The sequence below is a fragment of the Elephas maximus genome, chromosome 22, assembly GCF_024166365.1.
Source record: "Elephas maximus indicus isolate mEleMax1 chromosome 22, mEleMax1 primary haplotype, whole genome shotgun sequence".
In the NCBI taxonomy this organism is placed as follows: domain Eukaryota; kingdom Metazoa; phylum Chordata; class Mammalia; order Proboscidea; family Elephantidae; genus Elephas; species Elephas maximus.
Window position 1 is genome coordinate 11081521 of NC_064840.1, and position 25544 is coordinate 11107064.

At 48.3% G+C, this 25544-nt stretch overlaps 1 protein-coding gene across 2 annotated transcripts in view; it reads left to right on the forward strand.

Annotated features, from left to right (window-relative positions):
- LOC126066043 (2'-5'-oligoadenylate synthase 1-like) overlaps window positions 1–25200 on the forward strand; it is a 37567-nt gene extending 12367 nt beyond the window's left edge. The window contains exons 1-13 of one of the 2 annotated variants that reach the window (XM_049866871.1): window positions 2334–2587; window positions 4516–4798; window positions 8589–8764; window positions 11348–11586; window positions 14283–14436; window positions 14856–15200; window positions 15708–15846; window positions 16972–17219; window positions 18300–18585; window positions 19657–19832; window positions 22432–22664; window positions 23101–23254; window positions 24759–25200. In XM_049866871.1, the coding sequence (XP_049722828.1) occupies window positions 2405–2587; window positions 4516–4798; window positions 8589–8764; window positions 11348–11586; window positions 14283–14436; window positions 14856–15200; window positions 15708–15846; window positions 16972–17219; window positions 18300–18585; window positions 19657–19832; window positions 22432–22664; window positions 23101–23254; window positions 24759–24875 (2733 nt within the window). In that variant the 5' untranslated portion in view covers window positions 2334–2404 and the 3' untranslated portion in view covers window positions 24876–25200. Of the gene's footprint in view, window positions 1–2333; window positions 2588–4515; window positions 4799–8588; window positions 8765–11347; window positions 11587–14282; window positions 14437–14855; window positions 15201–15707; window positions 15847–16971; window positions 17220–18299; window positions 18586–19656; window positions 19833–22431; window positions 22665–23100; window positions 23255–24758 lie in introns of those variants that run through there. The other variant, XM_049866874.1, reaches the window with a different exon arrangement.
- The last annotated feature ends 344 nt before the right edge of the window (window positions 25201–25544 follow it).

A 25544-nucleotide genomic window follows, 5' to 3' on the forward strand; every position in this document is an offset into this window, starting at 1 on the left:
CCCAGACATCATTTTAGCTCAGTCATGAGGTCATTCCTGAGGTACACCCTTCAGCCAAAGATTAGACAGAGCCATAAAACAGAGTGAGACTAAAGGGGCACACCAGCACAGAGGCAAGGACGAGAAGGCAGGAGGGGACAGGAAAGCTGGTAATAGGGAGCCCAAGGTCAAGAAGGGAGAGTGTTGACATGTCATGGGGTTGGTAATGAATGTCACAAAACAATGTGTGTACTAACTGTTTAATGAGAAGCTAGTTTGTTCTGTAAACCTTCATCCAAAATACAAAGAAAAAAAAATCCCTGTCTTCAAAGAGCTGGCATTTAAGAGGAATATTTTCATGGTGGACAGTTTAGAATCCTTCCATTTTGCTATTGCAAATAAGCCTGAGACAAATGCCCCTAGTTCATAAATCACTGTCCACAACACTGGTTATTTCTCTAGGGAAAAATCTAGACCAGACCTGCCCTGACTAATACAGGAGCCACTAGCCACATGTGACTACTGAGCACTTGAAATGTGACTAATCCAAATTGAGACGTGTCATAAGGGTTAAGCACATGCTGGGTTTCAAAGATCGGGTACAAGAGAGAATGTCAAATTCTTGATAACATAATGTTTTATATTGACTGCATGTTGAAATGACAATTTTTTGCATTCTGTTGAGTTAAATCAAAATTAATTTCACCTGTTTCTTTGTACTTTTTTAATGTGGCAGTGGGTTTTATGAGAAAATGTTAAATTACATATGTAGCTTGCATTATATTTCTATTAGACAGTTCTACTCTAGAATGTGTATCACTGGATTAAAGGGTACGCATCACTCTTTGTCCCTGAATAGATTCCGACTCATAGCGACCCTATAGAGCAAAGTAAAACTGCCCCATAGGGCTTCCAAGGCTGTAATTTTTATGGAAGCTGACTGCCACATCTTTTTCCCTCGGAGCACCAGTGGGTTCAAACCACCAACCTTTTAGTTAGCAGCCAACCGCTTTAATCACTTCATCACCAGGGCTCTACCAGTTTACAAGGTCCCTAACCAAAACCAAACCCATTGCCATCAAGTCAATTCCAACTCAAAGCAACCCTGTAGGGCAGAGTAGAACTGGCCCGTAGGGCTTCCAGTGGCACAAATGGTTTGTGCTTGGCTACTAATCTAAAGGTTGGTGGTTCGAACCCACCCAGTGGCACCTCAGAAGAAGACCTGTACATAAGGATTACAGCCAAGAAGACCTCATGGAGTGGTTCGTAGGGTCGCCATGAGTTGGAATTGACTCCATGGCAGCAGGTTTGGTTTTTTGGTATACCAACTCACATTGCCACATTGTCCTCAGTTCCAAGAGAGAGCATTTCATAAGACTCCAAAATATACAAACTTCCATAGGCACTCACAAAGGAGTCATGCATGTTCCTTTCAGATGGTCACCTGAGTGGCCATGTAATCCTCTCTTTAACCATCCAGCATCTCCAGAAGTGGGTTTGATTATTCTCATAAAAATAAACCAAGGGAAAATGATACTGGTGAAGAACGAGCTTCTTGGATCAAGGAGACACATGAGACTATGTTGGCATCTCCTGTCTGGAGGGGAGATGAGAGGGCGGAGGGGGCCAGAAGCTGCCCAGTGGACATGAGGTGAGAAAATGGAGGGAAGGAGCGTGCTGTCTCATTACGGGGAGAGCATTTAGGAGTGTATAGCAAGATGTATATAAATTTTTGTACGAGAGACTGACTTGATTTGTAAACTTTCATTAAAGCACAATAAAAATTAATTTAAAAAAACAAATAAACTAAGGAACTTGAGGTTTTGAAAGGTTTGGGCACTTGCTCAGACTCACCCACCGTAGAGTCTGGACTTGGCTCCTAATCCTTCCCGCTCTAAAGATCTTGCTCTTAACCACTACCAAACCCAAAACCAAACCAGCTGCGGCGGAGTGGGCTCCAACACATGGTGACCCCATGTGTGTCAGAGTAGACCTGTGTTCCTTAGGGTTTTCAGTGGTTGATTTTTTGAAAGTAGATCTCCAGGCTTTTCTTTTGAGGCGCCTCTGAGTGGAGTAGAACCACCAAACTTTTGGTCAGCAGCGGAGCTCGTTAACCGCTTGCACCAGCCAGACTTGGTGCCAGTCTCCGTGTTTGGCGGACCTGCTGCCCTAGAAGGCGTTCTGTCTGGTCTTGTTTTGTTTATTGGAGCTAGGCGCGGGAAGATCAAGAAGAGGCGACTGGGACAGGGACCAGAAAGTGAATGCCAGCGCCTACACCCGCTGGAAAGAAACGAAACTGAAAGCGGGAAAGAAGGACCGCGGGTACTCCTGCAAGGAAACGAAACTGGACACGCCTGAGCCTACGGAAGCCCTGCGCTGCTGAGCCGGCAGTGCGGGGCCGCCTCTGCTCATACTGCGGGCGACCATGGACGTGTACAGCACCCCGGCCGCCGCGCTGGACAGGTTGGTGGCTCGCAGCCTACAGCCACCAGCGGAGTTCGTGGGGGCGGCGCGGCGCGCCCTGGGCGCCCTGGGCGCCACCCTACGAGAGCGCGGGGGGCGCCCCGGAGCCACCGGCCTGGAGCCGCGGGTGCTGAAAATTATCAAGGTGAGGCGCCCGAGCTGCTGGGGTCAGGGTAGGGTGGGGGCAGACCTCAGAGTCGTCATTTGTAAGTGGGTGCAATCCTCGGAAGACACTGAGACTGAAGATGGACGGGCTGCGGGGTTTGGTTTGATCAGCTTTATCCTTTTTTCATTCATTTCTTTAACAAACACTTATAAAACCCACTGACTATGTGTTAGTGTTCTAAATGCCCTGAAAATATAATGCTCACATTTAATCATTTAATGTGCACAACAGCCCTGCGAAGTAACCCCCACTTGACGGACGGGGAAACTGAGGCACAGAGAAGAAGTGAGTTGTCCAAGCTGGTAAGAGAGAAGTTGAGCCAGGGATTTATTATGGAGCAAATGTGGCAAAGGGCTTTTGTAAAATACTCTCTTCATTTGTGTACGTTTGAAAACTTTCACAATAAAAACCACCTTTAAGTAAATTAATCTAGAGGACAGAAGAGAATGTAGGTTTGAGAGCCTGGCTGCCTGGATTCAAATCCTGGCCCTGCTTCTACTGGCTGAGGGGTCTTCAGCAAGTGACAAGCTCCCTGTTCTTTTCTAAAGTGAGTGCCGTAATAGTACCTTCCTCCTACCTTTGTTTGGAAGTTTAAATGAGCTTGTTGTGTGTAAAATGCCTGTTGTTGGTGCTGGGTGCCATGGAGTCCATTCCGACGTAAGAGTGACCCTGTACACAGAGTAGAACTTCCCCACAGGGTTTTCTAGGGTGTCATCTTTATGGGAGCAAATTGCCAGGTCTTTCTCCAAGGGAGTCACTGCGTGGGTTCAAACCACCAACCTTTCAGTTAGCGGCTGAGCACTTAACCATTGCGCCACCAGGTTTCCTTATAAAATCCCTAACGCATGAGAGATGCTCAAAACCCAAACGCATTTCAAAAAATAAACCCATTGCCGTTGAGTCGATTCTGACTCGCAGCAACCCATAGGACAGAGTAGAAATGCCCCGTAAGGCTTCCAGGGAGCGACTGGTGGATTCAAACTGCTGGCCTTTTGGTTAGCCCCCGAATGCTTCCTTAAGCAGTATACCACCAGGGCCCCAAGAGATGCTCAGTTAGTAATATTTCTCTGTGTTCTGCCCTGTACTCCCTTTTGCAGCAGCCCCAACGTGAGTCCCTTGGTGGCGAAGTGGTTAAGCATTCAGCTGCTGACCAAAAGGTCGGCAGTTCAAATCCTCCAGGCGCTCCCTGGAAACCCTATGGGGCAGTTCTACTCTGTCTTAAATAGGGTCACTATGAGTGGAAATCGACTTGATAGCAATGGGTTTGTTTTTTGTTTGTTTTTTGAATGCGAACCCCTAGCGGTAAAGGAGCTAGCAAGCCATTGAGTAATGAGGAGTCCCAGTTTGAGGGGAGGGTTTTCCTGAAGGCCTGAGTCCTGGCCCTTGCCATTTACTGGCTGGGTAGTTCACTTTACCACTCTGAGCCTCGCTCCTCATATCTGTAACCATGTCAGGGTTTTTGTGTGTTTGGAAGTGAGATTTCACCTGTCAGACATGCGTAAGGTGAGGCTCTGACAAATGGGCCTCCTTCTCAGATCGTCAGGCTGGAAGCTTTGCAGCAAGATACACTGCTCAGAAAGGCCTCAGAAATTCAGCGAATCATATCGTGGTTTTGTACCGATTCCAGGCAAAGGTCACAAACATGCGTTCTGCAAACCAGAATTTATTTCACCTAGTATTAATTTTGTTGAAGTTAGCGGATGACATTTAAAAATCATGGATTCACACAGAGAAGTTGCTTCTTTTAAACCTCAGATGTGGCCGGCATTCCCGCGTAGCTTCAGTGGCCGGGAGCTGTGCTGCCACGGTCACCGCCCAGCCCGCTTGCCTCACCCAAGTTGCCTGCCAGGCTGCACGAGCACAAGAACTGGAGAGCGCAGAATCCTGAGTGATTTTTCTCTTCACAGGGAGGCTCCTCTGGCCGGGGCACGGCTCTGAGGGGCGGCTGTGATTCTGAACTTGTCGTCTTCCTGAACTGCTTCAAGACTTATGAGGACCAGGCCCCCCGCCGTGCAGAAATCCTCAGTGAGATGAGGGCACAGCTGGAATCCTGGCAGATGGACCCTATCCCTGGCCTGAGCCTGGAGTTTCCTGAGCAGGACACGTCTGGGTTGCTGCAGTTCCGACTGGTGTTTGAGGACCTTGAAAACTGGATGGACGTCCGCCTGGTGCCCGCTTTTGATGCCCTGGGTGAGAGGTGCCACACCTATGTTGTGGGGAGGGAAGGGGCAGTATCACCCTGGGATTCTTGGGAGTGAAACAGTCCTTCCATTTCTGGCCCTGCCACCGACTAGCTATGTGACCTGGGCAAGCCTCTACCCCTCTCTGGGCTTCTATTTCTTAACTAAACGTATTGGGCGTGGACCAGACAGAGGCCTAGAAAACGTAGTTCCTTCTGGATCTGTGGTCCTGGTGTTTGGATGCTTGGTCCTCTACCAAGTATCTCGGGAAAATTTCCTTCAGCCACTGCCTAGAGTAGTCTGCCCAGACCTTCCACAGATACCCCAGAGGCAGAGGCAAAGGGACACGTGCCCAGCAGCAGGGGTCTGGGGACGAGGCCAAAATTCTGCAGAATCTTGTATTTCATCTTGAAAACATTAATTTGATTTTTGCATTCCCCTCCATGATAAACCCATGCTTGATTTAAAATAAAAATGTACCTCAGTGCCCTCATCTGTAAAATGGGAATAATAATAGTCTGCCTTATACAGTTGTGGGAAGGATTAAATGTGTTAATATACGGAATGAACTGAGAACAGGGCTCAGCATGTAATAAGGACTATGTATGTAAGTATTTGCTATTATTATTTCTGTTATTATTCCTATTGTCTCTATTATTATAATTTACTCTGGTATTCCAGGGGAGAGCTATCTCGAGTTTATCCTGGGTTATGACGTGCTGGCACACAGCCCACATCCCTCTGCACCTAGTATGCCCACTCTCTGTGTGCACATATGTTAGTCGTAAAAAACCAGCTGCCATGGAGTCAACTCCACGTGGGTCATAGTGACCCCATATGTGTCAGAGTGGAACTGTGCTCCGCGGGGTTTTCAATGGCTGATTTTTCCAAATTAGATTGCCAGGCCTTTCTTCAAAGGACCTCTGGGTGGACTCGAACCTCTAATCTTAGGGTTAGCAGCTGAGCATGTGAACCAGCTGCACCACCCAGGGACTCCATTAATAACTACGACTTTTTAAATCCTTAACTATTTCAAGCACTTGATGTGGATCATCATCTCTTTACTCTTAAAATAAGCCCGTGAGGTCTGTATTGTTTTATCTTCCATTTTACCAGTGGGGAAACTGAGGCACCGGGATGTACAGTAAGTCACCCAAAGTCACACCGTAAGAAAGTGGGGGAAGGTTTTTAGCTATGGCATTTCCGATCAGCGCCTGATCTCTAAAATCTACATGATACTGCAAAAACTCAACTACAAAAAGACAATCCAGTGAAAAAATGGGCAAAAGATATGAACAGGCACTTCACTAAAGAAGACATTCAGGTAGCTAACAGATGCATGAGGAAATGCTCACGATCATTAGCCATTAGAGAAATGGAAATCAAAACTGCAATGAGATTCCATCTCATGCCAACAAGGCTGGCATTAATCCAAAAAACACGAAATAATAAATGTTGGAGAGGTTGTGAGAGACTGGAACACTTATACGCAATGGAATACTATACATCGATAAAGAACAGTGATGAATCTGTGAAACATTTCATAACATGGAAGAATCTGGAAGGCATTATGCCGAGTGAAATTAGTCAGTTGCAAAAGGGCAAATATTATATAAGACCACTATTAAAAGAACTCAAGAAATAGTTTAAACAGGGAAGAAACTGTTCTTTGATGGTTACGAGAAAGGGGAGGGAGGGAGGGAGGGAGAGGGGCATTCACTAATTAGATAGTACGTAAGAACTATTTTGGGTGAAGGAAAAGACAACACACAATACAGGAGAGGTCAGCACAACTGGATTAAACCAAAAGCAAAGAAGTTTCCTGAATAAACTGAATGCTTTGAAGGCCAGCATAGCAGGGGCAGGGGTTTGGGGACCATGGTTTCAGGGGACATCTAAGTCAATTGGCATAATAAAATCTATTAAGAAAAGATTCTGCATCCCACTTTGGACAGTGGCATCTGGGGTCTTAAACGCTAGCAAGCAGCCATCTAAGATGCATCAATTGGGCTCAACGCCCCTAGAGCAAAGAAGAATGAAGAAACCAAAGACACAAGGTAATTATGAGCCCAAGAGACAGAAGGGGCCACATAAACCAGAGACTACATCAGCCTGAGACCTGAAGAACTAGATGGTGCTCCCTACAACCGATGACTGCCCTGACAGGGAACACAACAGAGTACCCGAGGGAGCAGGAGAGCAGTGGGATGCAGACCCCAAATTCTCGTGAAAAGACCGGACTTAATGGTCTGACTGAGACTAGAAGGACCCCAGAAGTCATAATCCCCAGACATTCTGTTAGCCCAAGACAGGAACCATTCCTAAAGCCAACTCTTCAGACAGGGATTTGGCTGGACAATGGGATAGAAGATGATACTGGTGAAGAAGGAGCTTCTTGGATCAAGTAGACACATGAGACTATGTTGGCATCTCCTGTCTGGAGGGGAGATGAGAGGGCAGAGGGGGTCAGCAGCTGGCCAAGTGGACACGAAAAGAGAGAGTGGAGGGAAGGAATGTGCTGTCTCATTAGGGGGAGAGCAATTAGGAGTATATAGCAAGGTATATATAAGTTTTTTTATATAAGTTTTTGTATGAGAGACTGACTTGATTTGTAAACTTCCACTTAAAGCACAATAAAAAGAAAATAAAAAAAAGAAAGTGGGGGCAGAGATGTAGGGAATTATGGAGACTGTTTACTTTCCCCAAGCCATGCCCATGAGAAGTGGAGGAAAAGGCACACATGCTGTAAGGTCAGATGGCCCTGAGTTCGAATCCTGCTTCTGTTGTTTGCCAGTTATGTAATCTCGGGCAAAGCACTGAATTTCTCTGTGGCTCACTATAGAATGGGGTGAATGAAGAGTTTTACTTTCTTACATGATTGTGATGGGGATGCAATGAGGGGGATTCATGTAAAGCTTTCAGCACAGCGCCAGCACACAGGAAATGCTCAAGAAATACCAGCAATCGCTGCTAAGGAATCAGGACCCCTTGCCTCATTTTCTCTTTCACTATTTCTGCTGTTTCCACCGCCGATGGCACCAGGGAGTGTGTGGCCAATTAATTAAAGGTGTGTACAGTGATGTTTAGGAGCCCTGGTGGTGCAGTGGTTAAAGCACCCAGCTGCTAACCAAAAGGCCGGAGCTTCGAACCCTCCGGCTGCTCCACAGGAGAAAGATGTGGCAGTCTCCTTCCATAAAGATTTACAGCCTTGGAAACCCTATGGGGCAGTTCTACTCTGTCCTGTAGGGCTGCTATGAGTTACAATCGACTCAGCAGTGATGAGTTTGGTTTGGTGATAGTGGTGTTTTAGTATTGCCTGAGGGAGTAATCGAAAGGTTGGAGGTTCAAGTCTACCCAGAAGCACCACGGAAAAAAGGCCTGGTGATCTACTTCCAAAAAATCAGCCACCGAAAACCCCGTGGAGCACAGTTCTACTCTGACACACATGGGGTTGCTAGGAGTCAGAGCTGACTTGACAACGGGTTACTGGAGGGAGTTTCAGGGAGGAGTGAATTGTACTTGTGACTCAGCTGAAGGCATCCTCCCTGTTTAACCACACGACTGGTCTTCCTCAGGCCCCGCCCACTAGCGGCTGCTTAGCTATTTGGGAGGGGAGACTCCTTTCTAGTCTGGAGCACAACTCTTCCTCCTTGTCTCCTGAGCTGCTCGGGGGAAACTGAGGCACAGTCCACCAAGCCCCGACTCCACTACATTGTTGGATTCTCCTTTCCAAATTCCCCCCAGTCTCTTCCAGTGCGCCAAGCTGGGCTCAGTGCCAACACTGCCCTCTATATCCACAGGTCAGCTGAGCCCTGGTATGAAACCCAAGCCCCAGGTCTATTCTGCCCTCCTCAACAGTGGCTGCCAGGGGGGCGAGCATGCCGCCTGCTTTGCAGAGCTGCAGAGGGACTTCGTGAACATTCGCCCAGCCAAACTGAAGAACCTGATTCTGCTGGTGAAGCACTGGTACCGCCAGGTAAGGACATGTGTGAGACCCCTTCCTCCAGGCATATGACTGTTTGAATCTGTGCCTTCAAGAATCTTTTGCTGTAGAGGCTTTCATGTTTGTCTTTCTAGGAATTGTCTGTTCATTCCCTTTGTCCGGAAACCCTGGCGGCGTAATGGTTAAGTGCTACAGCTGCTAACCAAAGCATCAGCAGTTCGAATCTGCCAGGCGCTCCTTGGAAACTCTATGGGGCAGTTCTACTCTGTCCTATAGGGTCGCTATGAGTCGGAATCGACTCGACAGCACTGGGTTTGGGTTTTTTTTTTTTTTTTTTTTTTAATCCTTTGTCCATTATTTTCTTTTGGGCTAGCTGTCTTCTTGCTATTGATTTCTTGGTGCTCTTTATATATACTTTTTTTCTTTATATATTCTGGGCACTCGTTCTGAGTTAATATAATGCAAATATCTTCTCCCAGTCTGGAGCTTGTACTTTCACTTTGTGGGTCTTTTGTCATAGAAGATACTTGAATTTTAATGTAATCAGATGTATTAATCTTTTTCGTGTATGGTTTGTGCTTTGCGTGTCTTGTTTAAGAAATCTTTCCCTATCCTGTCTTTCTAAAATTATTCTCCTATGTTTTTCTCCAAAAAGTTTTAAGTTTTGCTTTTTCATGTTTAGGACTTTGCCCTAACTGGAGTATTCTGTACATGGTTTGAGGTGATTTGAAGTTTGCACACCCCTTGCCCCAGCGTGCGTCCATGCTTGTTGACAGACTTGTGCACTGGGAGAGGGGTGCCCAGCTAGTGCCTAGGGATGGGGAAACAGGCCTCCTAAAATCTTGGGACACATAGCCTGGTCCTTCTGTTGGACTCATTTGTCATAAAGCAGGTCTGAGTAGGAAGAAATCTTGGATTCCAATTCTGACTCAGCCATCACATGCTGTGTGACCCCAGGCAAATTCCTACCCTTCTCTGGGCCTGTTTCCACCACTGGGTATAGAGGAGAATATGGGTTTCTAAGTCTTTCCCAGCTAAATAAGCCTCTCCAGGGGCAAGAAATGCTGGCTAATAGCCTGGTACCTATTAAAAGGTCAGACTCTGGATCCAGTCTGCCAGGGGGACGAGTCCTGGATCTGCTACTTAACCGGCTGTGTGACCTTAGTCAAGTTACATCACCCCGGTGCCTCAGTTTCCTCACCTGTAAAGGGGTGGTTTGCTAGCTGGAGGTATATATTTAAGTGCCAGCTTTTTTTTTTTTTTTTTTTTTAGTGATACCGCTCAGGTAATGTACTAGGCGTTGGGGGTGTGGCAAAGAGGCCCCCCAAAATAAGACACCTGAGGGCTGTCTTAGTTATCTAGTGCTGCAATAACAGAAATGACACAAGCGGATGGCTTTAACAAAGAGAAATTTATTCTCTCACGGTTTAGTAGGCTAGAAGTCCGAATTCGGGGCGCCAGCATCAGGGGAGGGCTTTGTCTATCTCTTGACTCAGGGGAAGGATCCTTGTCATCAATCCTCCCCAGTCGAGGAGCTTCTGAGCACAGGGACCCCAGGTCCAAAGGACATGCGATTCTCCTGGCTCTTGTTTCTTGGTGGTCTGAGGCCCCCATATCTGTCTGCTCACTTGTCTCTTTTACGTCTCAAAAGAAACTGATTTAAGACACAACCTCATTTTGTAGATTGGGCCCTGCCTCAGTAACATAACTGCCTCTAATCCTGCCTCATTAACATCATAGAGGTAGGATTTACAACACATAGAAAAATCACATCAGATCACAAAATGGTGGATAAATCCCACAACACAATACTGGGAATCATGGCCTAGCCAAGTTGACACACATTTTGGGGGGACTCAATTCAGTCCATAACTGCTGACAAAAGGTGACAAGAATTACCCTAAGAGAAGGTACTGTGAAATCAGATATCTAGGGTGGGTGGGAGGGTCATGTCAGAGTCAAGCTGGGCCTCGAGGAATGAGGAGGGGTCGGCCAAGTTAAGGGGAGATGAAAAGTGTTCTAGGCCGAGGGAACAGCATGTGCAAAGACCTGGAGGTAGGAGAGAACTTGGGGACCAGTGAGCGATATGATAGGAACAGACATGACAGGCGGCGGGGTGTGGAGGAGGAGAGGAAGCTGGCGAGGTGGACAGAGGTCAGACCAAGCAGCACTTTGCAGGCAAATTGAGAATCACTCCAAGGGCAATAAGAGCTGTGGATGGTGCTTTATCTGCAGGGGAAGGGGGAGTGATGTGGTTAAATATGTGCCTGCTTCAGTCAGCGGACAATGGATTGGTGAGAGGCAGACTGAGGACCACGAGGAGGCTGGGGCGGTTGTCCAGGTGAGAGGCTGACAGCTGGACTGAGATAGACCAGAGCATGGGAAAGACATGGAGAGATGGAGCGCTTGTGAGGCAGCCACATGGGTGAAGCCCCGACAGTGAGAACAGGAGAGACCATCCAGGCTGCTCCCAGAACAGGCTTGGAGCACAGCTGCTTGTCCCAGGCTGGAACTGTAGGTCCCCACCTGGAGACTGCGATACTCAGGGAAGTTCTGCGAGAGCTTGCTGTCTTCCTTCCCCTTTGTCCTCTGAGCCCCTCCTCTCGCCCATTACAGGTGTGCCCACAAGAGGCGGGGAGGGGGATGCTGCCCCCAGTTTACGCCCTGGAGCTGCTGACCATCTTCGCCTGGGAGCAGGGCTGCCAGAAGGACGCCTTCAGCCTGTCCCAAGGCCTCCGAACCGTCCTGGGCCTGATCCACCAGTACCAGCACCTGTGTATTTTCTGGACCGTCAACTATGGCTTTGAGGACCCTGCAGTTGGGCAGTTCTTACGGGGCCAGCTGAAAAGACCCAGGTATGACCTCACTCCTCCTCGTCATCGGCTCCCCTGCGGCTGAGCATGGGAGATAATTAACCACCGTGAAACAGGTCATATTGACCAAGGGCTTGGTTGGGATCAAGGTGAAACGCTATACTTGCATTTTCTAAATCAGTGGTTCCAGCCTCGGGTGCATATTTGAATCACTCAGGGAGTTTTGAGCGTGGTACAAACAGTTCACACCAACTGAAGGGTTCACCCAGAGGCACCTCAGAAGAAAGGCCTGGCAATCTGCTTCAGAAAGTTCTGCTCAGATGTACATGGGGTCGCCATGAGATGGAATCAGCTCAGCAGTAGCTGGTACTAGTGGGAGTTTTAAGAAATATACCAGTGCCTCATTACTGCGGTGTAACATACACATCTTAAATGCATATTTTGATGATTTTCTCTGAAGTTGAACACATACCTGTGAAACCAGCACCCAGATCAAGGTGGGATATTTCCCAGCACCTCAGAAGCTTCCCTTGTGCACTTCCCAGAACCCCCAAAATTAACCCCATTCTGACTTCTTTCATTATGCTTTTGCCTGTTTTTAAACTTTATTTAAATAGAATCATACCACACTTTTTCGTGTGTGGCTTTGCTTTCTCAACTCTAAGCCTTCAAGATTCATCCATATTGTTGTGTGGAGCTGCGGTCCGTTCTTTTTCATTGCTGTATAGCATTCCACTGTGTGCATTTATTATAATGTAGTTTCCATTCTATTGATGATGAACATTTGGGTTGTTTCCAGTTTGGGGCTTGTCAAAGAGAAAAATTAATACAGACATCTTACTTTTTGAAGGTTTTTCTTACCCACAAAACAAAATGTTAACCGTAAAAAAAATTCCTGACCCCAAATTAATCCGGCCAGCAGTGTTTTGGGTTGGTTGGTTTGTTTTTTACCCAAAATTGTGAATCATTTTTTTCCTGATGGAAGCCGGGTTTACTTAATTTGAATTTCTAAAGGTATCATAGCTGCAGGTGGGTGGAGGGCCAGAGACCACCTCGTGACCTGATGTCAGTGGATCTCAGTAAAAGGGGGAGGGCACGGTTCAATCAGTTAAGCTTAGCGAATGGCCGATTGTCTGTTCTCCTCTTGTCTTTACAAGCTTCATGGTAACTAGCCCACTTTGAGCCATTTGCCTTTTTTGCCTTGAAATCAGAATGGTTTCCCTATATGCATACAGGATAATTGCTAAGAATTACCCTTATGTTTCAATTTCTTTGAGTTTTGAGTTATAACAGCCTCGGTGGCACAGTGGTTAAGAGCTATGGCGAGCTACGGCTGCTAACCAAAAGGTCGGCAGTTTGAATTCAGCACCTGCTCCTTGGAAACCCTATGGGGCAGTTCTACTCTGTCCTGTACGGTCCCTATGTTACCAGAATAAGGTTCTTGCCTCTCACTGGTCAAGACTGAGCAGGTAAGGCACATAGTTTTCCACATGAGCAAAGCTTTATTGAAGAGGCTTGCAAACAGAGAGGAGGGCCTAGAGCAGCACTTACCTTCATCTTGTTACCGGAATAAGGCTTTTGCCTCTCACTGGTCGAGAATGAGCTGGTAAGGCACGTAGTTTTCCACGGGAACAAAGCTTTATTGAAGAGGCTTGCAAGTGGAGACGAGGAGGGCCTAGAGCAACACTTACCCTCATCTCACAGAATAAAAGACAGGCCAGAGTTTTTAAAAGTTCTTGGGTGGGAAAAGATTCATGTTTACTCATAGGCACAGGCAGGGATATGTTAACTAAGGTGTGCGCACAGCACCTTTCCAAGATGGCTCCTGTCCCAGAGGCCTCTGGGATTCGTAGCAGGACTTATTATGGGGTGTCGCGCCTGCTCAGTCACTCATTCCCTGGGTTCGATTCCCCGGCTAGGACTGTAGCCCCTCACTGCCCCTGGTGGAAGGTCACACAGTGGTCACAGATGGATGTTCTGCGCATGTCCCTGGGCCTGGTTTTCTCCAGCTGCTTCTGAAAGGCAACTTTAAAGAAGTTTGCGTCTATTTTCAGATAGCCTGTCCCATTGTTCTGGGGAGTGGCTTTGTTTCTGCGCCCTGGCCTATTTCTTGTTACTTTGTTTGCAGATTTGAGGGTCCCTCTGTTCCCTGTCTTACTAAGTCTCTAGGTTCCACACTCAACCCCCTATTACCTCCCTGATATAGTATAGTCTATTTCTCTTTTACTTGCTTCTCCTCTAACCACACCAGTCTCTTCACTGTTTCTCAAACAGGCACCCTCCGATCTCAGGGCCTTTGCTCCCTGTCTTACCTATGAGTTGGAATCAACTCGACGGCAATGGATTTGGTTTGATTTATTACAAATAAGGTTGTTATAAACATTCTTGATCCTGTTTTCAGTGCCTGTGCTTATCTGTAGGGTATATATCTGGGAGTGAAATTGCCGGCTCATAAGATATAAATCAGAATCCCCAGGGCAACTGTGGTGTCTTGTGATTTTAATGTGCAGCCAGCATTGAGGGTCATTGCTCCAATTTAATCCCTGCAACACCGCATCAAAGCAGGCACTGTCGTTATACCCATTTTGCAGATGAGGAAACTGAGGCTCAGAGAGGTTGAGTCATCTGGTCCAGGTCACACAGCTGGAAAGGAGCAGAGTTGGGATTGGAACCAGGTCCGTTTGACTCCAGAGCCCCTGATCTTGACCATCTTGCTAACCAGAACCTTCTTATTGCAGACCCGTGATCCTTGACCCGGCAGACCCAACGTGGGACGTAGGGAATGGGGCAGCCTGGCGCTGGGACGTGCTGGCCCAAAAGGCAGGGTCCTGCTATGACCACCCGTGCTTTCTTCAGGCACCTGGGAGGCCTGTGCAGCCCTGGGAAGGGCTGGTGAGTGAGGGGTCCCCAGGATCCTTAGATTTCAGGCATGATTTTCTAACCAGTGTTTCCTAAGCATCTGCTGTGTGTCACAGGCTGTGTGGATGGAGAATACAGAATTGAAAAAGGAGAGGCAGCCACATGTAAAACGATCTAATTGACAGTCAGCTTGGAGGAAGGCCTTTATTTTGCATAGTTACTGTCTGCTGAACAAGCTGTGTCCACCCAAAGGGAGCATCTTTTGTAACTTATTCCCCCAGGAGGGGAACCATTTTCTATGCACAAAGTGCCACAAGGGCTAGCAGTGACCTCCCACTTCCCCTCTCTGAGTCTCAGTCACTCTGGCTGTACAATGGGCTGGTGAGAGAACGGGTTGGTTGGAAGCAGAAACCTCTGGCCCTGGGTAAAGCAGCTCCTTCCACAACTTCCAGGGCCTTCCACGTGCTGGGTGCTCAGATTTGGGCCACCCCATCCAGAGAGACCCTGACCAGAGCATCCCCGAGGACAGCAGGAGCAACAGTGCCGTGTGCCCCAGAGCAGGAAGCAAGAAACACTCGTACCCAGCTCCCAGCCCCTTGGGGACGAGCAGCAGCACCCCCTCTATACCAGGGACAGTCTTGGATCTGTCTCAGATCCCCACCAAGGAGCTGGACCGCTTCATCCAGGACCACCTGAAGCCGAGCCCTCAATTCCAGGAGCAGGTGAACAGGGCCATCGACAGCATCTTGCGCTGCCTCCGTGAGAACTGTGTCCACAAGGCCTCGAGAGTCAGCAAGGTGAGTGGGGCAGGTGGGGACACTGAGAAACCAGAGTGGGGAGCAGAAGGAGTCCCAGCAACAGAGCTGAGGTTGGGCAGGGGGACCAGACCGCCACGGAGGGCTGGTTTGCTGGATGGAGGTCTGTATTTTAGTGCCAGCTTTTGAAAACAAAAAAGATAACAGTTTTTGTTTGTTTTTTATTTGTGGTAAAAGTATATATAACAAAACATTTGCCAATTCATGGAATCCAGAATATTTGGAGCTATTGAGGCTGGATGAACCCCCAAAACTATTGCCCCAAGATAGTCTTCAAACCTTGAACCAGAAATAGCCCCGGTAGCCTTCTTTAAACCAAACAGTGGGGAAAGAAAAAAAATTTTTTTTTTTTTTTTTTTGGTAAAGAATGCTTTCCTTGAACATGGTGCTCTTCTGAAGAGCTATCTCTTGTTGTTAGTTTCCAGGTTGTATAGGGTTTCCAAGGCTGTAATCTTTACAGAAGCAGAATGCCACATCCTTCTCCCATAGAGCAGCTGGTGGGTTGGAACTGGCCACCTTTTGGTTGGCAGCCGAGCGCTCGACCACTGCACCACCAGGGCTCCCACTCAAACCTCCAGTCTTTCACACACCGTTTGCACCATCCGGGGACTCCTGGTCCGCCCCAGAGGTATGTAAACGTGCCTTCATTTCCCAGTCCTTCAGTAAAAACCAAGGCCTTTCTGCTGAGGGCCAGCCACCTGACTGGACACACCTCGTGTCATCTTTCTTGCATGAAACAGACAGGATTGCGTCATCTATAATTTCCTGTTTCTGTTTCACCGCCTACAAAGGCCTGTGGTCATAATTCTAGATGTTTACAGTGATTTCCTCAATAATTCCCCATTGTCTCGCACTTATCTAATTCTAACCATTGTTTCAAGCAGCTTGCTTTTCTTGCATATTTCCAAAGAATTCAATGTCAGTTTTCTAAGCGCGGGTCTCTTTTGCACTCATATTTTAAAATAAAAATGTCATCAAAAGAATGTGTTTCAGTAACAAGCACGATTGCCATAAAGAGGCTTGGGAAGTTTGGTAAACACACAATCTAACAGGTGAGAGAAGATGCCAGTATTGTATAGACAGAGGTTCGCCCCCTTCTCAGTGACATCTTGCCTTGGGCACAAGTCACCGTGTTTTAGGGAGGGAGGGAAGAGTGCCAATTAACTGACCAGCTGGTTAGGAGGAAGTCAGGTAAGATAGTTGACATGTATTTGTGTTGATCTATTCCCTCTTTTTTTTTAAAAATGGCTTTGAAACTATATTCATGGAAATATATTTTGACGTAAAAAGTATAGTATGATGCCATTTAAAAATAAAAAGAGAACCCTGTGCGTGCGTGCGTGTGTGTGCGTGTGTGTGTGTGTGTGTGTGTGTGCATAGAAAAACCTGAAAGGATCTGTGTCAAGATGTCTGTAACAGTAGACCTAGTTTTCGATTATGGGTGATCGTCCTATGCATGCATTGCTGTAAAAACCATAAGAAACTATGAAGCAATTTTGTCAGCAACAAAAAAGACAAAGAAAGAAAACAAAAATCTGTTTTTAGGGATGATTTTTCACAGCTGAGGCCTTGCTGTAAGCTGATGGTAGGAGAGGAAGTTTCAGAGGGTGGAGGAGCGAGCAGGGAGGGCTGGTAAGAGTCCAATCAGAGGGCAGAGGAGGATCCTTTGGAGGCTTTAATTTGCTAAGGGGAGGTCCCAGGACCAGAGGTTCTTCCTTTCCTGGGAAACGAAAGTAACAGAGTCCACACTCAGCCTGCAGAGCAAAAAGACTAACAGGTCCCAGGCGCCAGCTCCACCATCACTGGCTCTCCTGCCCACCCCCGAGCATCATGGGGGAACTCAGAAATACCCCGGCCAGGAATCTGGACAAGTTCATCGAAGACCATCTCCTGCCAGACACAGTGTTCCGCACGCAGGTCAGAGAAGCCGTTGACACCATCTGTAGCTTCCTGAAGGAAAGGTGCTTCATCGGATCTGTGCGGGTGTCCAAGGTTGTGAAGGTAAGCCCAGGCCTGCCCGCCTGCCTGGGGAAGGGGTGGCTGAATGGACAAGAGTGCCTGTGGAGAGAAAACAAAAATGTAGAACGGGGGGTATGAAAGTTAGAAGGAAGGGGTGAGGTCTTCGGGGCTGGTGGTTTCTCATTTATCTACACCAAAGTTATAACCATAGCTGTTTCAAAGAGATTCTGGGGTGAGGTCCTCCACCTGAATTTTAAACAAGTGCCCCAGATGAAAGTGATGAACCACTGTCCCATTTTAGAGATAGGGAAACTGAGGCCCAGCTCCGGCAAACAACTTGCGAATTAGTGGCTATGGAGTCCTTGAGTGGTGCGAACAGTTAAGGGCTAGACTCCTAGCCAAGAGGTTGGTGGTTGGAACCCACCCAGAGGCTCCTCAGAAGATAGGCCTGGCTATCTGCTTCCAAAAGCTCACAGCCTTGAAAACCCTATGGAGCAGTTCTACTCTGCACACATGGGGTCGCCACGAGTCAGGATAGACCGGATGGCAACTAACAAGAACAGCGGCAACTAGTGGCCAGCCTGCGACTCACATTTCTGCAGTGTCATGAGCCGGCTGAGTCTAAGTTTTGAAGGTAGATAGCACCCACTGGCTGGAGGATCTTGGCAAGTCACTTAGCCTTTCTGTGCTGCAATTTCCTTCTTCATAAAGTGGGAATTATAATTCCTGACCCCTCCCAAGGCTATGTGGATTACGTAAGATAATGTGTGTAAACACTCAGCCTGGGCCAGTCTGGGGTATATGTTATAAGATAGTAAAGGTCCGGGAAGAAGAACATGGACTCTGGAAAAAGGAAGCCAAGTCGGTCCCACCTCTGGCACCAACTAGCTGTGTGATTGGAGTGGTTATATGATCTCTCCGAGCATCTGTTTCCCCATCTGTAAAATCGGAATGAATAATAATACCTAAATCATAGAGTCATTATGAGGTTTACAGGAGTTAAGACTTGCAATGGCCTGAGAACAGTAAAGCACTAAGCAATGTTAGTGATTGTCCTGGTCATTGTATTTAGGGAGGCTCTTCTCAATTAGTGTCGGTCATTATTCTCATCATCTTATTTAGGGTGGCTCCTCCGGCAAAGGCACCGCTCTCAGAGGCCGATCTGACGCTGACCTCGTGGTCTTCCTCAGCAATCTCACAAGTTTTCAGGAGCAGCTAAAGCACCGGGGAATATTCATTGAGGAAATCAGAAAACAGTTGGAAGCCTGTCAAAAGGAGGAAAAGTTTGACGTGAAATTTGAGGTCCAGCGTAAACGGAAAAAACCCCGCGTGCTTAGCTTCATGCTAAGTTCCCACTACCAAAACAAGTGTGTGAACTTTGATGTGCTGCCTGCCTTTGACGCCCTGGGTGAGTGCTCCCAGCCACAAGGGGTCTCAGCCCTTGACCTCTGACACGGCCTCCTTTTTTTTCTCTGTTCCTGAGCAGATGTCTCACACAATATGAAAGCTTTATCAAACCAGGACATCCCTTCAAAGTGGAAGGCGATGTTATAGCCTCTCCAGGGGCAAGAATGGAAATGCTGGTGGCGTAGTGGTTAAGAGCTATGGCTGCTGACCAAAAGGTCGGGAGTTTGAATCCACCAGGCGTTCCTTGGAAACCCTACGGGGTAGTTCTACTCCGTCTTATAGGGTCACTATGAGTCGGAATTGCCTCAACAGCAACAGGTTTGGTTTCTGTTTTGGGGGGCAAGAACGAAAAAGATCATAATCAGTCATGGGAGACACATTAAGCAGCAAATTAACACAATTTGATTAAGTGCTTGGCTGCTAACTAAAAGATTGGCAGTTCGAATCTACCCAAAGGACCCTTGGAAGAAAGGCCTGGCGATCTACTTCCAAAAGTCCAAAGCCATTGAAAACCCTGTGGAGCAACAGTTGTACTCGGCACACGTGGGGTCCCCAGGAGTGGGAATTGACTCACGGCAACTGGTTGGGGTTTTTGTTGTTTGTCTGTTTGTGGACAAAGACGTTTCTTATAGAACATCCGCAAGGCTTACCAGTTCTGCGTGTGGCAAGGTGTGTACATTTTCTTTCTAAAAATGGGGGCAGCATAGAACTGGCTTAAAGTCAGTAGCAGGGGCCAGATCATACCAAGTGTTGTAGGCCACTGTGGTGACTTAGGATTTTATTCTAGCTCTGATGGGAAGCAAAAAGTGGAGTCATCAGATTTTAGAAGACCCCTTGGTGCTAGGTGGAGCACGGGCTGTGGGAACCAGTGAGGAGGCGATGGTGGCTTGGGCAGGGCAGTGGCACTGGAAATGGGAGAAGGGGGTTTGGGGACTGGACCTCAGACGTTTCAGCTGTGGGCCTGCTGCCCCTTTCACTGTACCCCATAGCCAGCGAGTTTGTCTCCCCAGAGAGACAGAAGGAACCTCAGAGAAGAGCTGACATCCTAAAGTGATGGATTCATCCCTAACAGGTCAGGTGACTAAAGACTACAAACCTGACCCCCAAATCTACGTCCAGCTCATCCGTGAGTGCTCCCGGGGGGGCGAGTTCTCCACCTGCTTCACAGAGCTTCAGCGAGCCTTCCTGAAGCAGCGTCCCACCAAGCTGAAGAGCCTCATCCGCCTGGTCAAGTACTGGTACCAAGAGGTACAGCCCTCCCGCCAGGCCCCTGTGGGCCCTATGCAGGCAGGGAGCAAGGGAGGAGTGAAGGGAGGGAGAGAAGAGAGGAGAGGAGAGGAGAAGGAGGGGAGGAGAGAGAGAAAAGAGAGTAGGAGGGGAAAGAAGAAGGGAAAGAGAAGGAGAGAGCTGAGGGGAGAAGAAGAGAGGAAAAAGGAGAGGGGGTGAAGGGAAGAGGAAAAAGAGTAAGGAAGAGGGAAAAAGGAGGAGGGGAGAGGACAGGAAGAAGGGAAAGGGGAGGAAGAAGAAGAAGGGAGGGAGGGTGGGGACTGGGGTGGGTCCCAGGGGACCTCATTCCTTTCAGGAGACTTCCCCATCTCTGCAAATGGCAACCCAGTCATTCCAGACTCCTGCCAAAGTCCTTGGACCTTTCTCGACACCCCTCTTTTTCATACCTCAGCCCCGTCTAGCAAATTATTTCAGTCCTGTATTCATATATGCATAGTTCATCAGTTGCCGCCACGTCTCTCACACGTCTCCTGGTCTAAGTCATCACGGGAGGCTCTCGGGCCGCCCTCTGCCTCTCTGAGCCCCCCGCTCCCTCCCCCTTCCTCCCTCCACACCAGCCACGCTGTCCTCCTCGCTGTCCTCCTCGTCGTCCCTCCAGTAGGGCAGATCTGCTCCAGCCTCAGGGCCTTTGCATTTGCCGTTACCCTTCCTGGAAAGCTCACCCCCCACTTGGCCACCTGGCTCCTCTCTCTCGTTTCTTTTAAATCTTAGCTCAAATGTCACCACCTCTGAGAAATCTTCCCTGACTGCCACTGCTGTCGAGTGGATTCCAACTCATAGCAACCCTGCAGGACAAAGCAGAACTGCCCCATAGGGTTTCTCAGGCTGCATTCTTTACAGAAACAGGCTGCCCCATCTTTCTCCTGCGTGGCCGCTGGTGGGTTCCAACCGCCGGCTTTTCAGTTGGCAGCCAAGCACTTAACCACTGTCCTATCAGGGCTAAAATAGCCCACCCACCCACCCTCCACTCCCTTTATGCAACTTTATTTTTCCTCACAGCATTCATCAAAACTGAGCTAGTTTATGGTTGGTTATTTACTGTCTCCCAGCAAATAAAGGAACATGAAGTAAGGGGATTTTGTTCACTGCTCTATCCCAAGACTCCTGAACAGTGCCTGACACACTCCTGAACAGTGCCTGACACTTAATAGGTGCTCAATAAATAACTGTTGAGTGAATGAATGTTAGAACTACACACACACACTCACAGACTCCTCCACACTCTTCAGAGGGTAGATCAGGCAAAGGCTTCGAACAAGTATGCCTTCAGGTTTCCCTTCCACCCGCTTCTAGGCTGTCTGACCTTGAACAAGCAACTTAACCTCTCTGTGCTTCTGTCTCATCTGCAAAAGGAGTAGCGTGGTAGTTGTATTTGAAAAAGAGTTACGAAATAATCTGAGGTTCTGAACGACGTATCTCCCACCAGAGAGGATTTTCTTTGCTTCCTTGAGTCTCTTAGGGCCACTACCAGTCCTTCATCTCAGTGCATTTCCACCTTCGCCTTAGGAGGTGGCTGCCATTATTACCACTCACTTGGAAGACGAGAAAACTGGGACCCCAAGAGTGTAAGCTGCCCTGCCCAGGATCAGACAGTAGTGGGACTGGGATGCCAACCCACATAGGTCAGAATCCAAAGCTCACGGTCTTAACCAGGGATTGGCAACATTTTTCTGTAAAGGGCTCTGGTTGACTCGATTCTGACTCACGGAGACTCTACAGGACAGGGTAGATCTGCCCCATAGGGTTTCCAAGCAGCAGCTGACGGATTCAAATTGCGGACCTTTTGGTTAGCAGCCAGAGCTCTTAACCACTGCACCACCAGGGCTCCTGTAAAGGGCTAGATAGTAAATATTTTAGGCTTTGTGATCCACGTGGTCACTGTCACAGCTAGTCTCTGTAGTGTGAAAGCTGCCATAGACTGTACATAGATGAATGGGCATGGCTTTGTTCCAACAAAACTTCCTTTTCAAAACCATGTCTTGGGCTCTGACAGGGATCACAATAGAGGGTCCTGGATGGAGCTAATGAAAAACATACAGCAAAATTTTAACTCCCACAAAAAAGACTGGACTTATTGGTCTGATGGAGACTGGAGAAACGCCAAGAGAATGGCCCCTGGACACCGTTTTAACTCAGTACTGCAGTCACTCCTGGGGTTCACCCTTTAGCCAAAGATTAGACAGGCCCATAAAACAAACAATAACACACATAGCTCAACCATGTAATGGGCACACCAGCCCAGGGGCAAGGACGAGAAGGCAGGAGGACACAGGGAAGCTGGATGAATGGAAATGGGGAACCCAAGGTCGAGAAGGGGGAAATGTTGACATGCCGCAGGGTTGGCAACCAATGTCACAAAACAATAATATGTGTATTAATTGTTTAATGAGAAACTAATTTGCTCTGTAAACCTTCATCTAAAGCACAATTAACAAAAAAAGTGGTAGGCTGGACTTGCTGACCCCCGCTCTTCACCGTGGCACCATACCATGTATCAAGCCCTGTGCTTCACACAAATGTGGGACAAACACATTTTTCTGATCCTTTTTCATCTTCTCAGTGTAAGGAGAACCTGGGGAAGCCACTGCCAGCACAATACGCCCTCGAGCTCTTGACTGTCTACGCTTGGGAGCGTGGGAGCAACCAAACAGACTTCAACACAGCACAGGGGTTCCGGACCGTCTTGGAATTAGTCCGGGACTACAGACTGCTTTGCATCTACTGGACAAAGTATTACGACTTTGAAAACCCCGTTATTGAACAATATCTGATCAATCAGCTGCAGAAACCCAGGTACCCTATCCCCCACGTGGCTTGTTGTCATTGTTGGGTGCCATACAGTCAACTTGGCAATCCCATGGGACAGAGTAGAACTACCCCATAGGGTTCCCTAGGCTGTAACCTTTACAGGAGCAGATTGCCAGGTCTTTCTTGACAGCTGCTTAGAGAGGTCAAATGACCCGCCCAATGGCACACCACTAATAAAGGGTGACATGCAAGTCAAACCCAGGCTTATCAGCTCCCAAATTCCAGGTGTCTCTCCTCATGTTCACTGCCCATCGTCAGGCAGGCCACTCCACAAGCCCCGAAGAACAGTGCCCTGCTGGGCCCTTCCTGGTGCCCAAGTTCTAGCCTGTCCCAGCCTGGTGCTTTGCTCTTCCAGGGCCACCTAGTCTTTCCAGATCCAGCCCCAACCCCTCACTTGTCCCTCTCTGACCCTTGTCTCCAGGCCTGTGATTCTAGACCCGGCGGACCCTACAGGAAATTTGGGTGACGGACACCCAGACAGTTGGCGGAGGCTGGCCGGGGAGGCTTCAGTCTGGCTGAGCTACCCCTGCTTTCAGAATCAGGATGAGTCTCTCGTGGGCCCCTGGAATGTGCCGGTAAGACCTCGTACCTCTTCCCTGCCCTCCACTCCCCCCAGCCCCCTGCACACAGCTTGGGGCCTGAAGCTGGAGACCATTCTTCCCTAAGAAATTATCTCCTATTCCTATAGTCACAGGCTCTGCTCCATATTTTTTAGTCATTTTGGCCCCAAGCAGAGGGTTCCTGGAATTCTCAGGTTCCTTGTCCAGAGCACATTCCTTAATTAATGTCTCCTTGGCCTGAGGTAACTTTTCTGACAGCTTCAATCAGCTCATCCCACAAAGAAGAAGAATAAATCATGACAATCACCACGGAGTGAGCACCTGCTGTGGGCTCGGGCTCCATCCTAAACCTTCTAATAGACATTATCTCATCGAATCCTCATAGCCACCCTATGAGCTATGTTTTCTATCATCCCCATCTGACAGATGAGGAAACTGAGACCCAGAGAGGGGAAATCACTGGCTCAAGGACACTCAGCTAGGAAGTGGTGGCACTGGGATTCAAACTCAGTGGACTCCAAAACCAGTGCTCACTGCACTGTGCTAAACGGTCTGCCTTACAGCATCCCCACCTATGATCTAACAAACGGGAAACTCAGAGCACCTCAGTGACCTGAGCCATGTCACACAGCTAAACAGGTGCAGAAGGACATGATCTTGGGTCTTTCCACTCCCAGAGGAGGGGTCTTTCTGTGAGACCACTCTGAGGTCGGGGATTGACGATGTTGCAGGCTGGTTCCCCCCGAAGCAGCCCCTGGGATGGAGTGTAGCATGCAGAATGTTTATAGGGGAGTGAACTTGGAACCAGTGCCTTTGGGAAGGGAAACAGGACTGGTCAGAGGGAGAAGTGGAGCCGTGATGCAGCCCCAGTGACACGGCGACCCCACGGAGAGCCTAGGAGCTCAAATGACACTTCAGAGCGGTCCCACAGTGGACCCAGGTGGTCGGGCCTTTACCCCCAACAGGGATCATGTGAGCAACTCAGGAAGGGGCGCGGCCTCGAGCAGCATTCATCAAAGCTGAGCTAGTTTCTTTGTTTATTGTCTGTCTTCCCCTTCCCCTGCCAACACACACACACACAAAGGCACGTGAAGGGAGTTTTGTTTTGTTCATTGCTGTGTCCCAAGAACCACTCTCTGAAGCTGACCAGTTACCAGTTGCCAACTCTGACTTACTGCGACCCCATGTGTGTCAGAGTAGAACTGTGCTCCTTTTCAATAGCTGATTTTTTGGAAACAGATCGCCAGACCTTTCTTCAGAGGCACCTCTGGGTGGACTCAAACTTCCAACCTTTCAGTTATCCTGAACCTTTTGCACCACCCAAGGACTCCTTCTCTGCAGCTCAGGCACCCTCGAAAGGGGCTGACATCTCAAGGCCATCTGCCAGCCGCCTTCCCAGCAGCTAGGAACAAGTCTTCCTTGAAAAGGGGATCCAGGTGGCACATCACAATGTTCACCAAAAAGGGCCACTGAGACCCAGTGCCACCCCCTGATGCGATCATGTGTTTTACTCTTCCAGCCTGAAAAAGACTACATGGGTGGGGCCTTCCGGAGTTATGTGCAGAGCCGTGGACACATCACGCACGAGACAGTGTCCACAGGCAGAAGAGGAATGGACGTGCACCATCCTGTGTAGGCAGTGTAGCCTCAGGAAACTGGGCTCCAGAGTCGTCCCCATCCAGGGCCAACCCCTCATTCCCAGATGGGCCCCTCGGTCCTCAGTGAATTGGTGTCAGATCCAGAACCAGGATCCAGGTCCCCTCACCCCACCCTCCCACTATTCTGTGTTTTCTCTTCCATCATAGATCATACTTCCAGCCTCTCACTAACAATCGAAATCTCTCAGAAGAGATTTAGACAAGACATCAGGGTCCCAGCCTCCTTGACTTCCTTCTGTGTTCCTGGTGGGAGGGTTATGGTCCAATTTATTATCATAACAATAAAAATAATAGCAAATACCATTTATTGAATGTTTATCAACTGCAAGTCATCTAGCCAAGAAGTGTGCTTGTGCACGTGTGTGTGTTCATTGATTCAATTAGAAATATTTACGGAGCAGCTACTGTGTATTCAATAAATCTTTCTGTTGTTCTAAGTACTGGGGACACAGCAATGGAACAATGCAGACAAAAACCTCTGCCTGCCTGTACAGGCACGAATCAAAAACACAGAAAATAACCAATGTTGGAGAGGCTGTGGGGAGATTGGAACCCTTATGCACTGCTGGTGGGAATGTAAAATGGTACAACCATTTTGGAAAACAATATGGCACTTCCTTAGAAAGCTAGAAATAGAAATACCATAA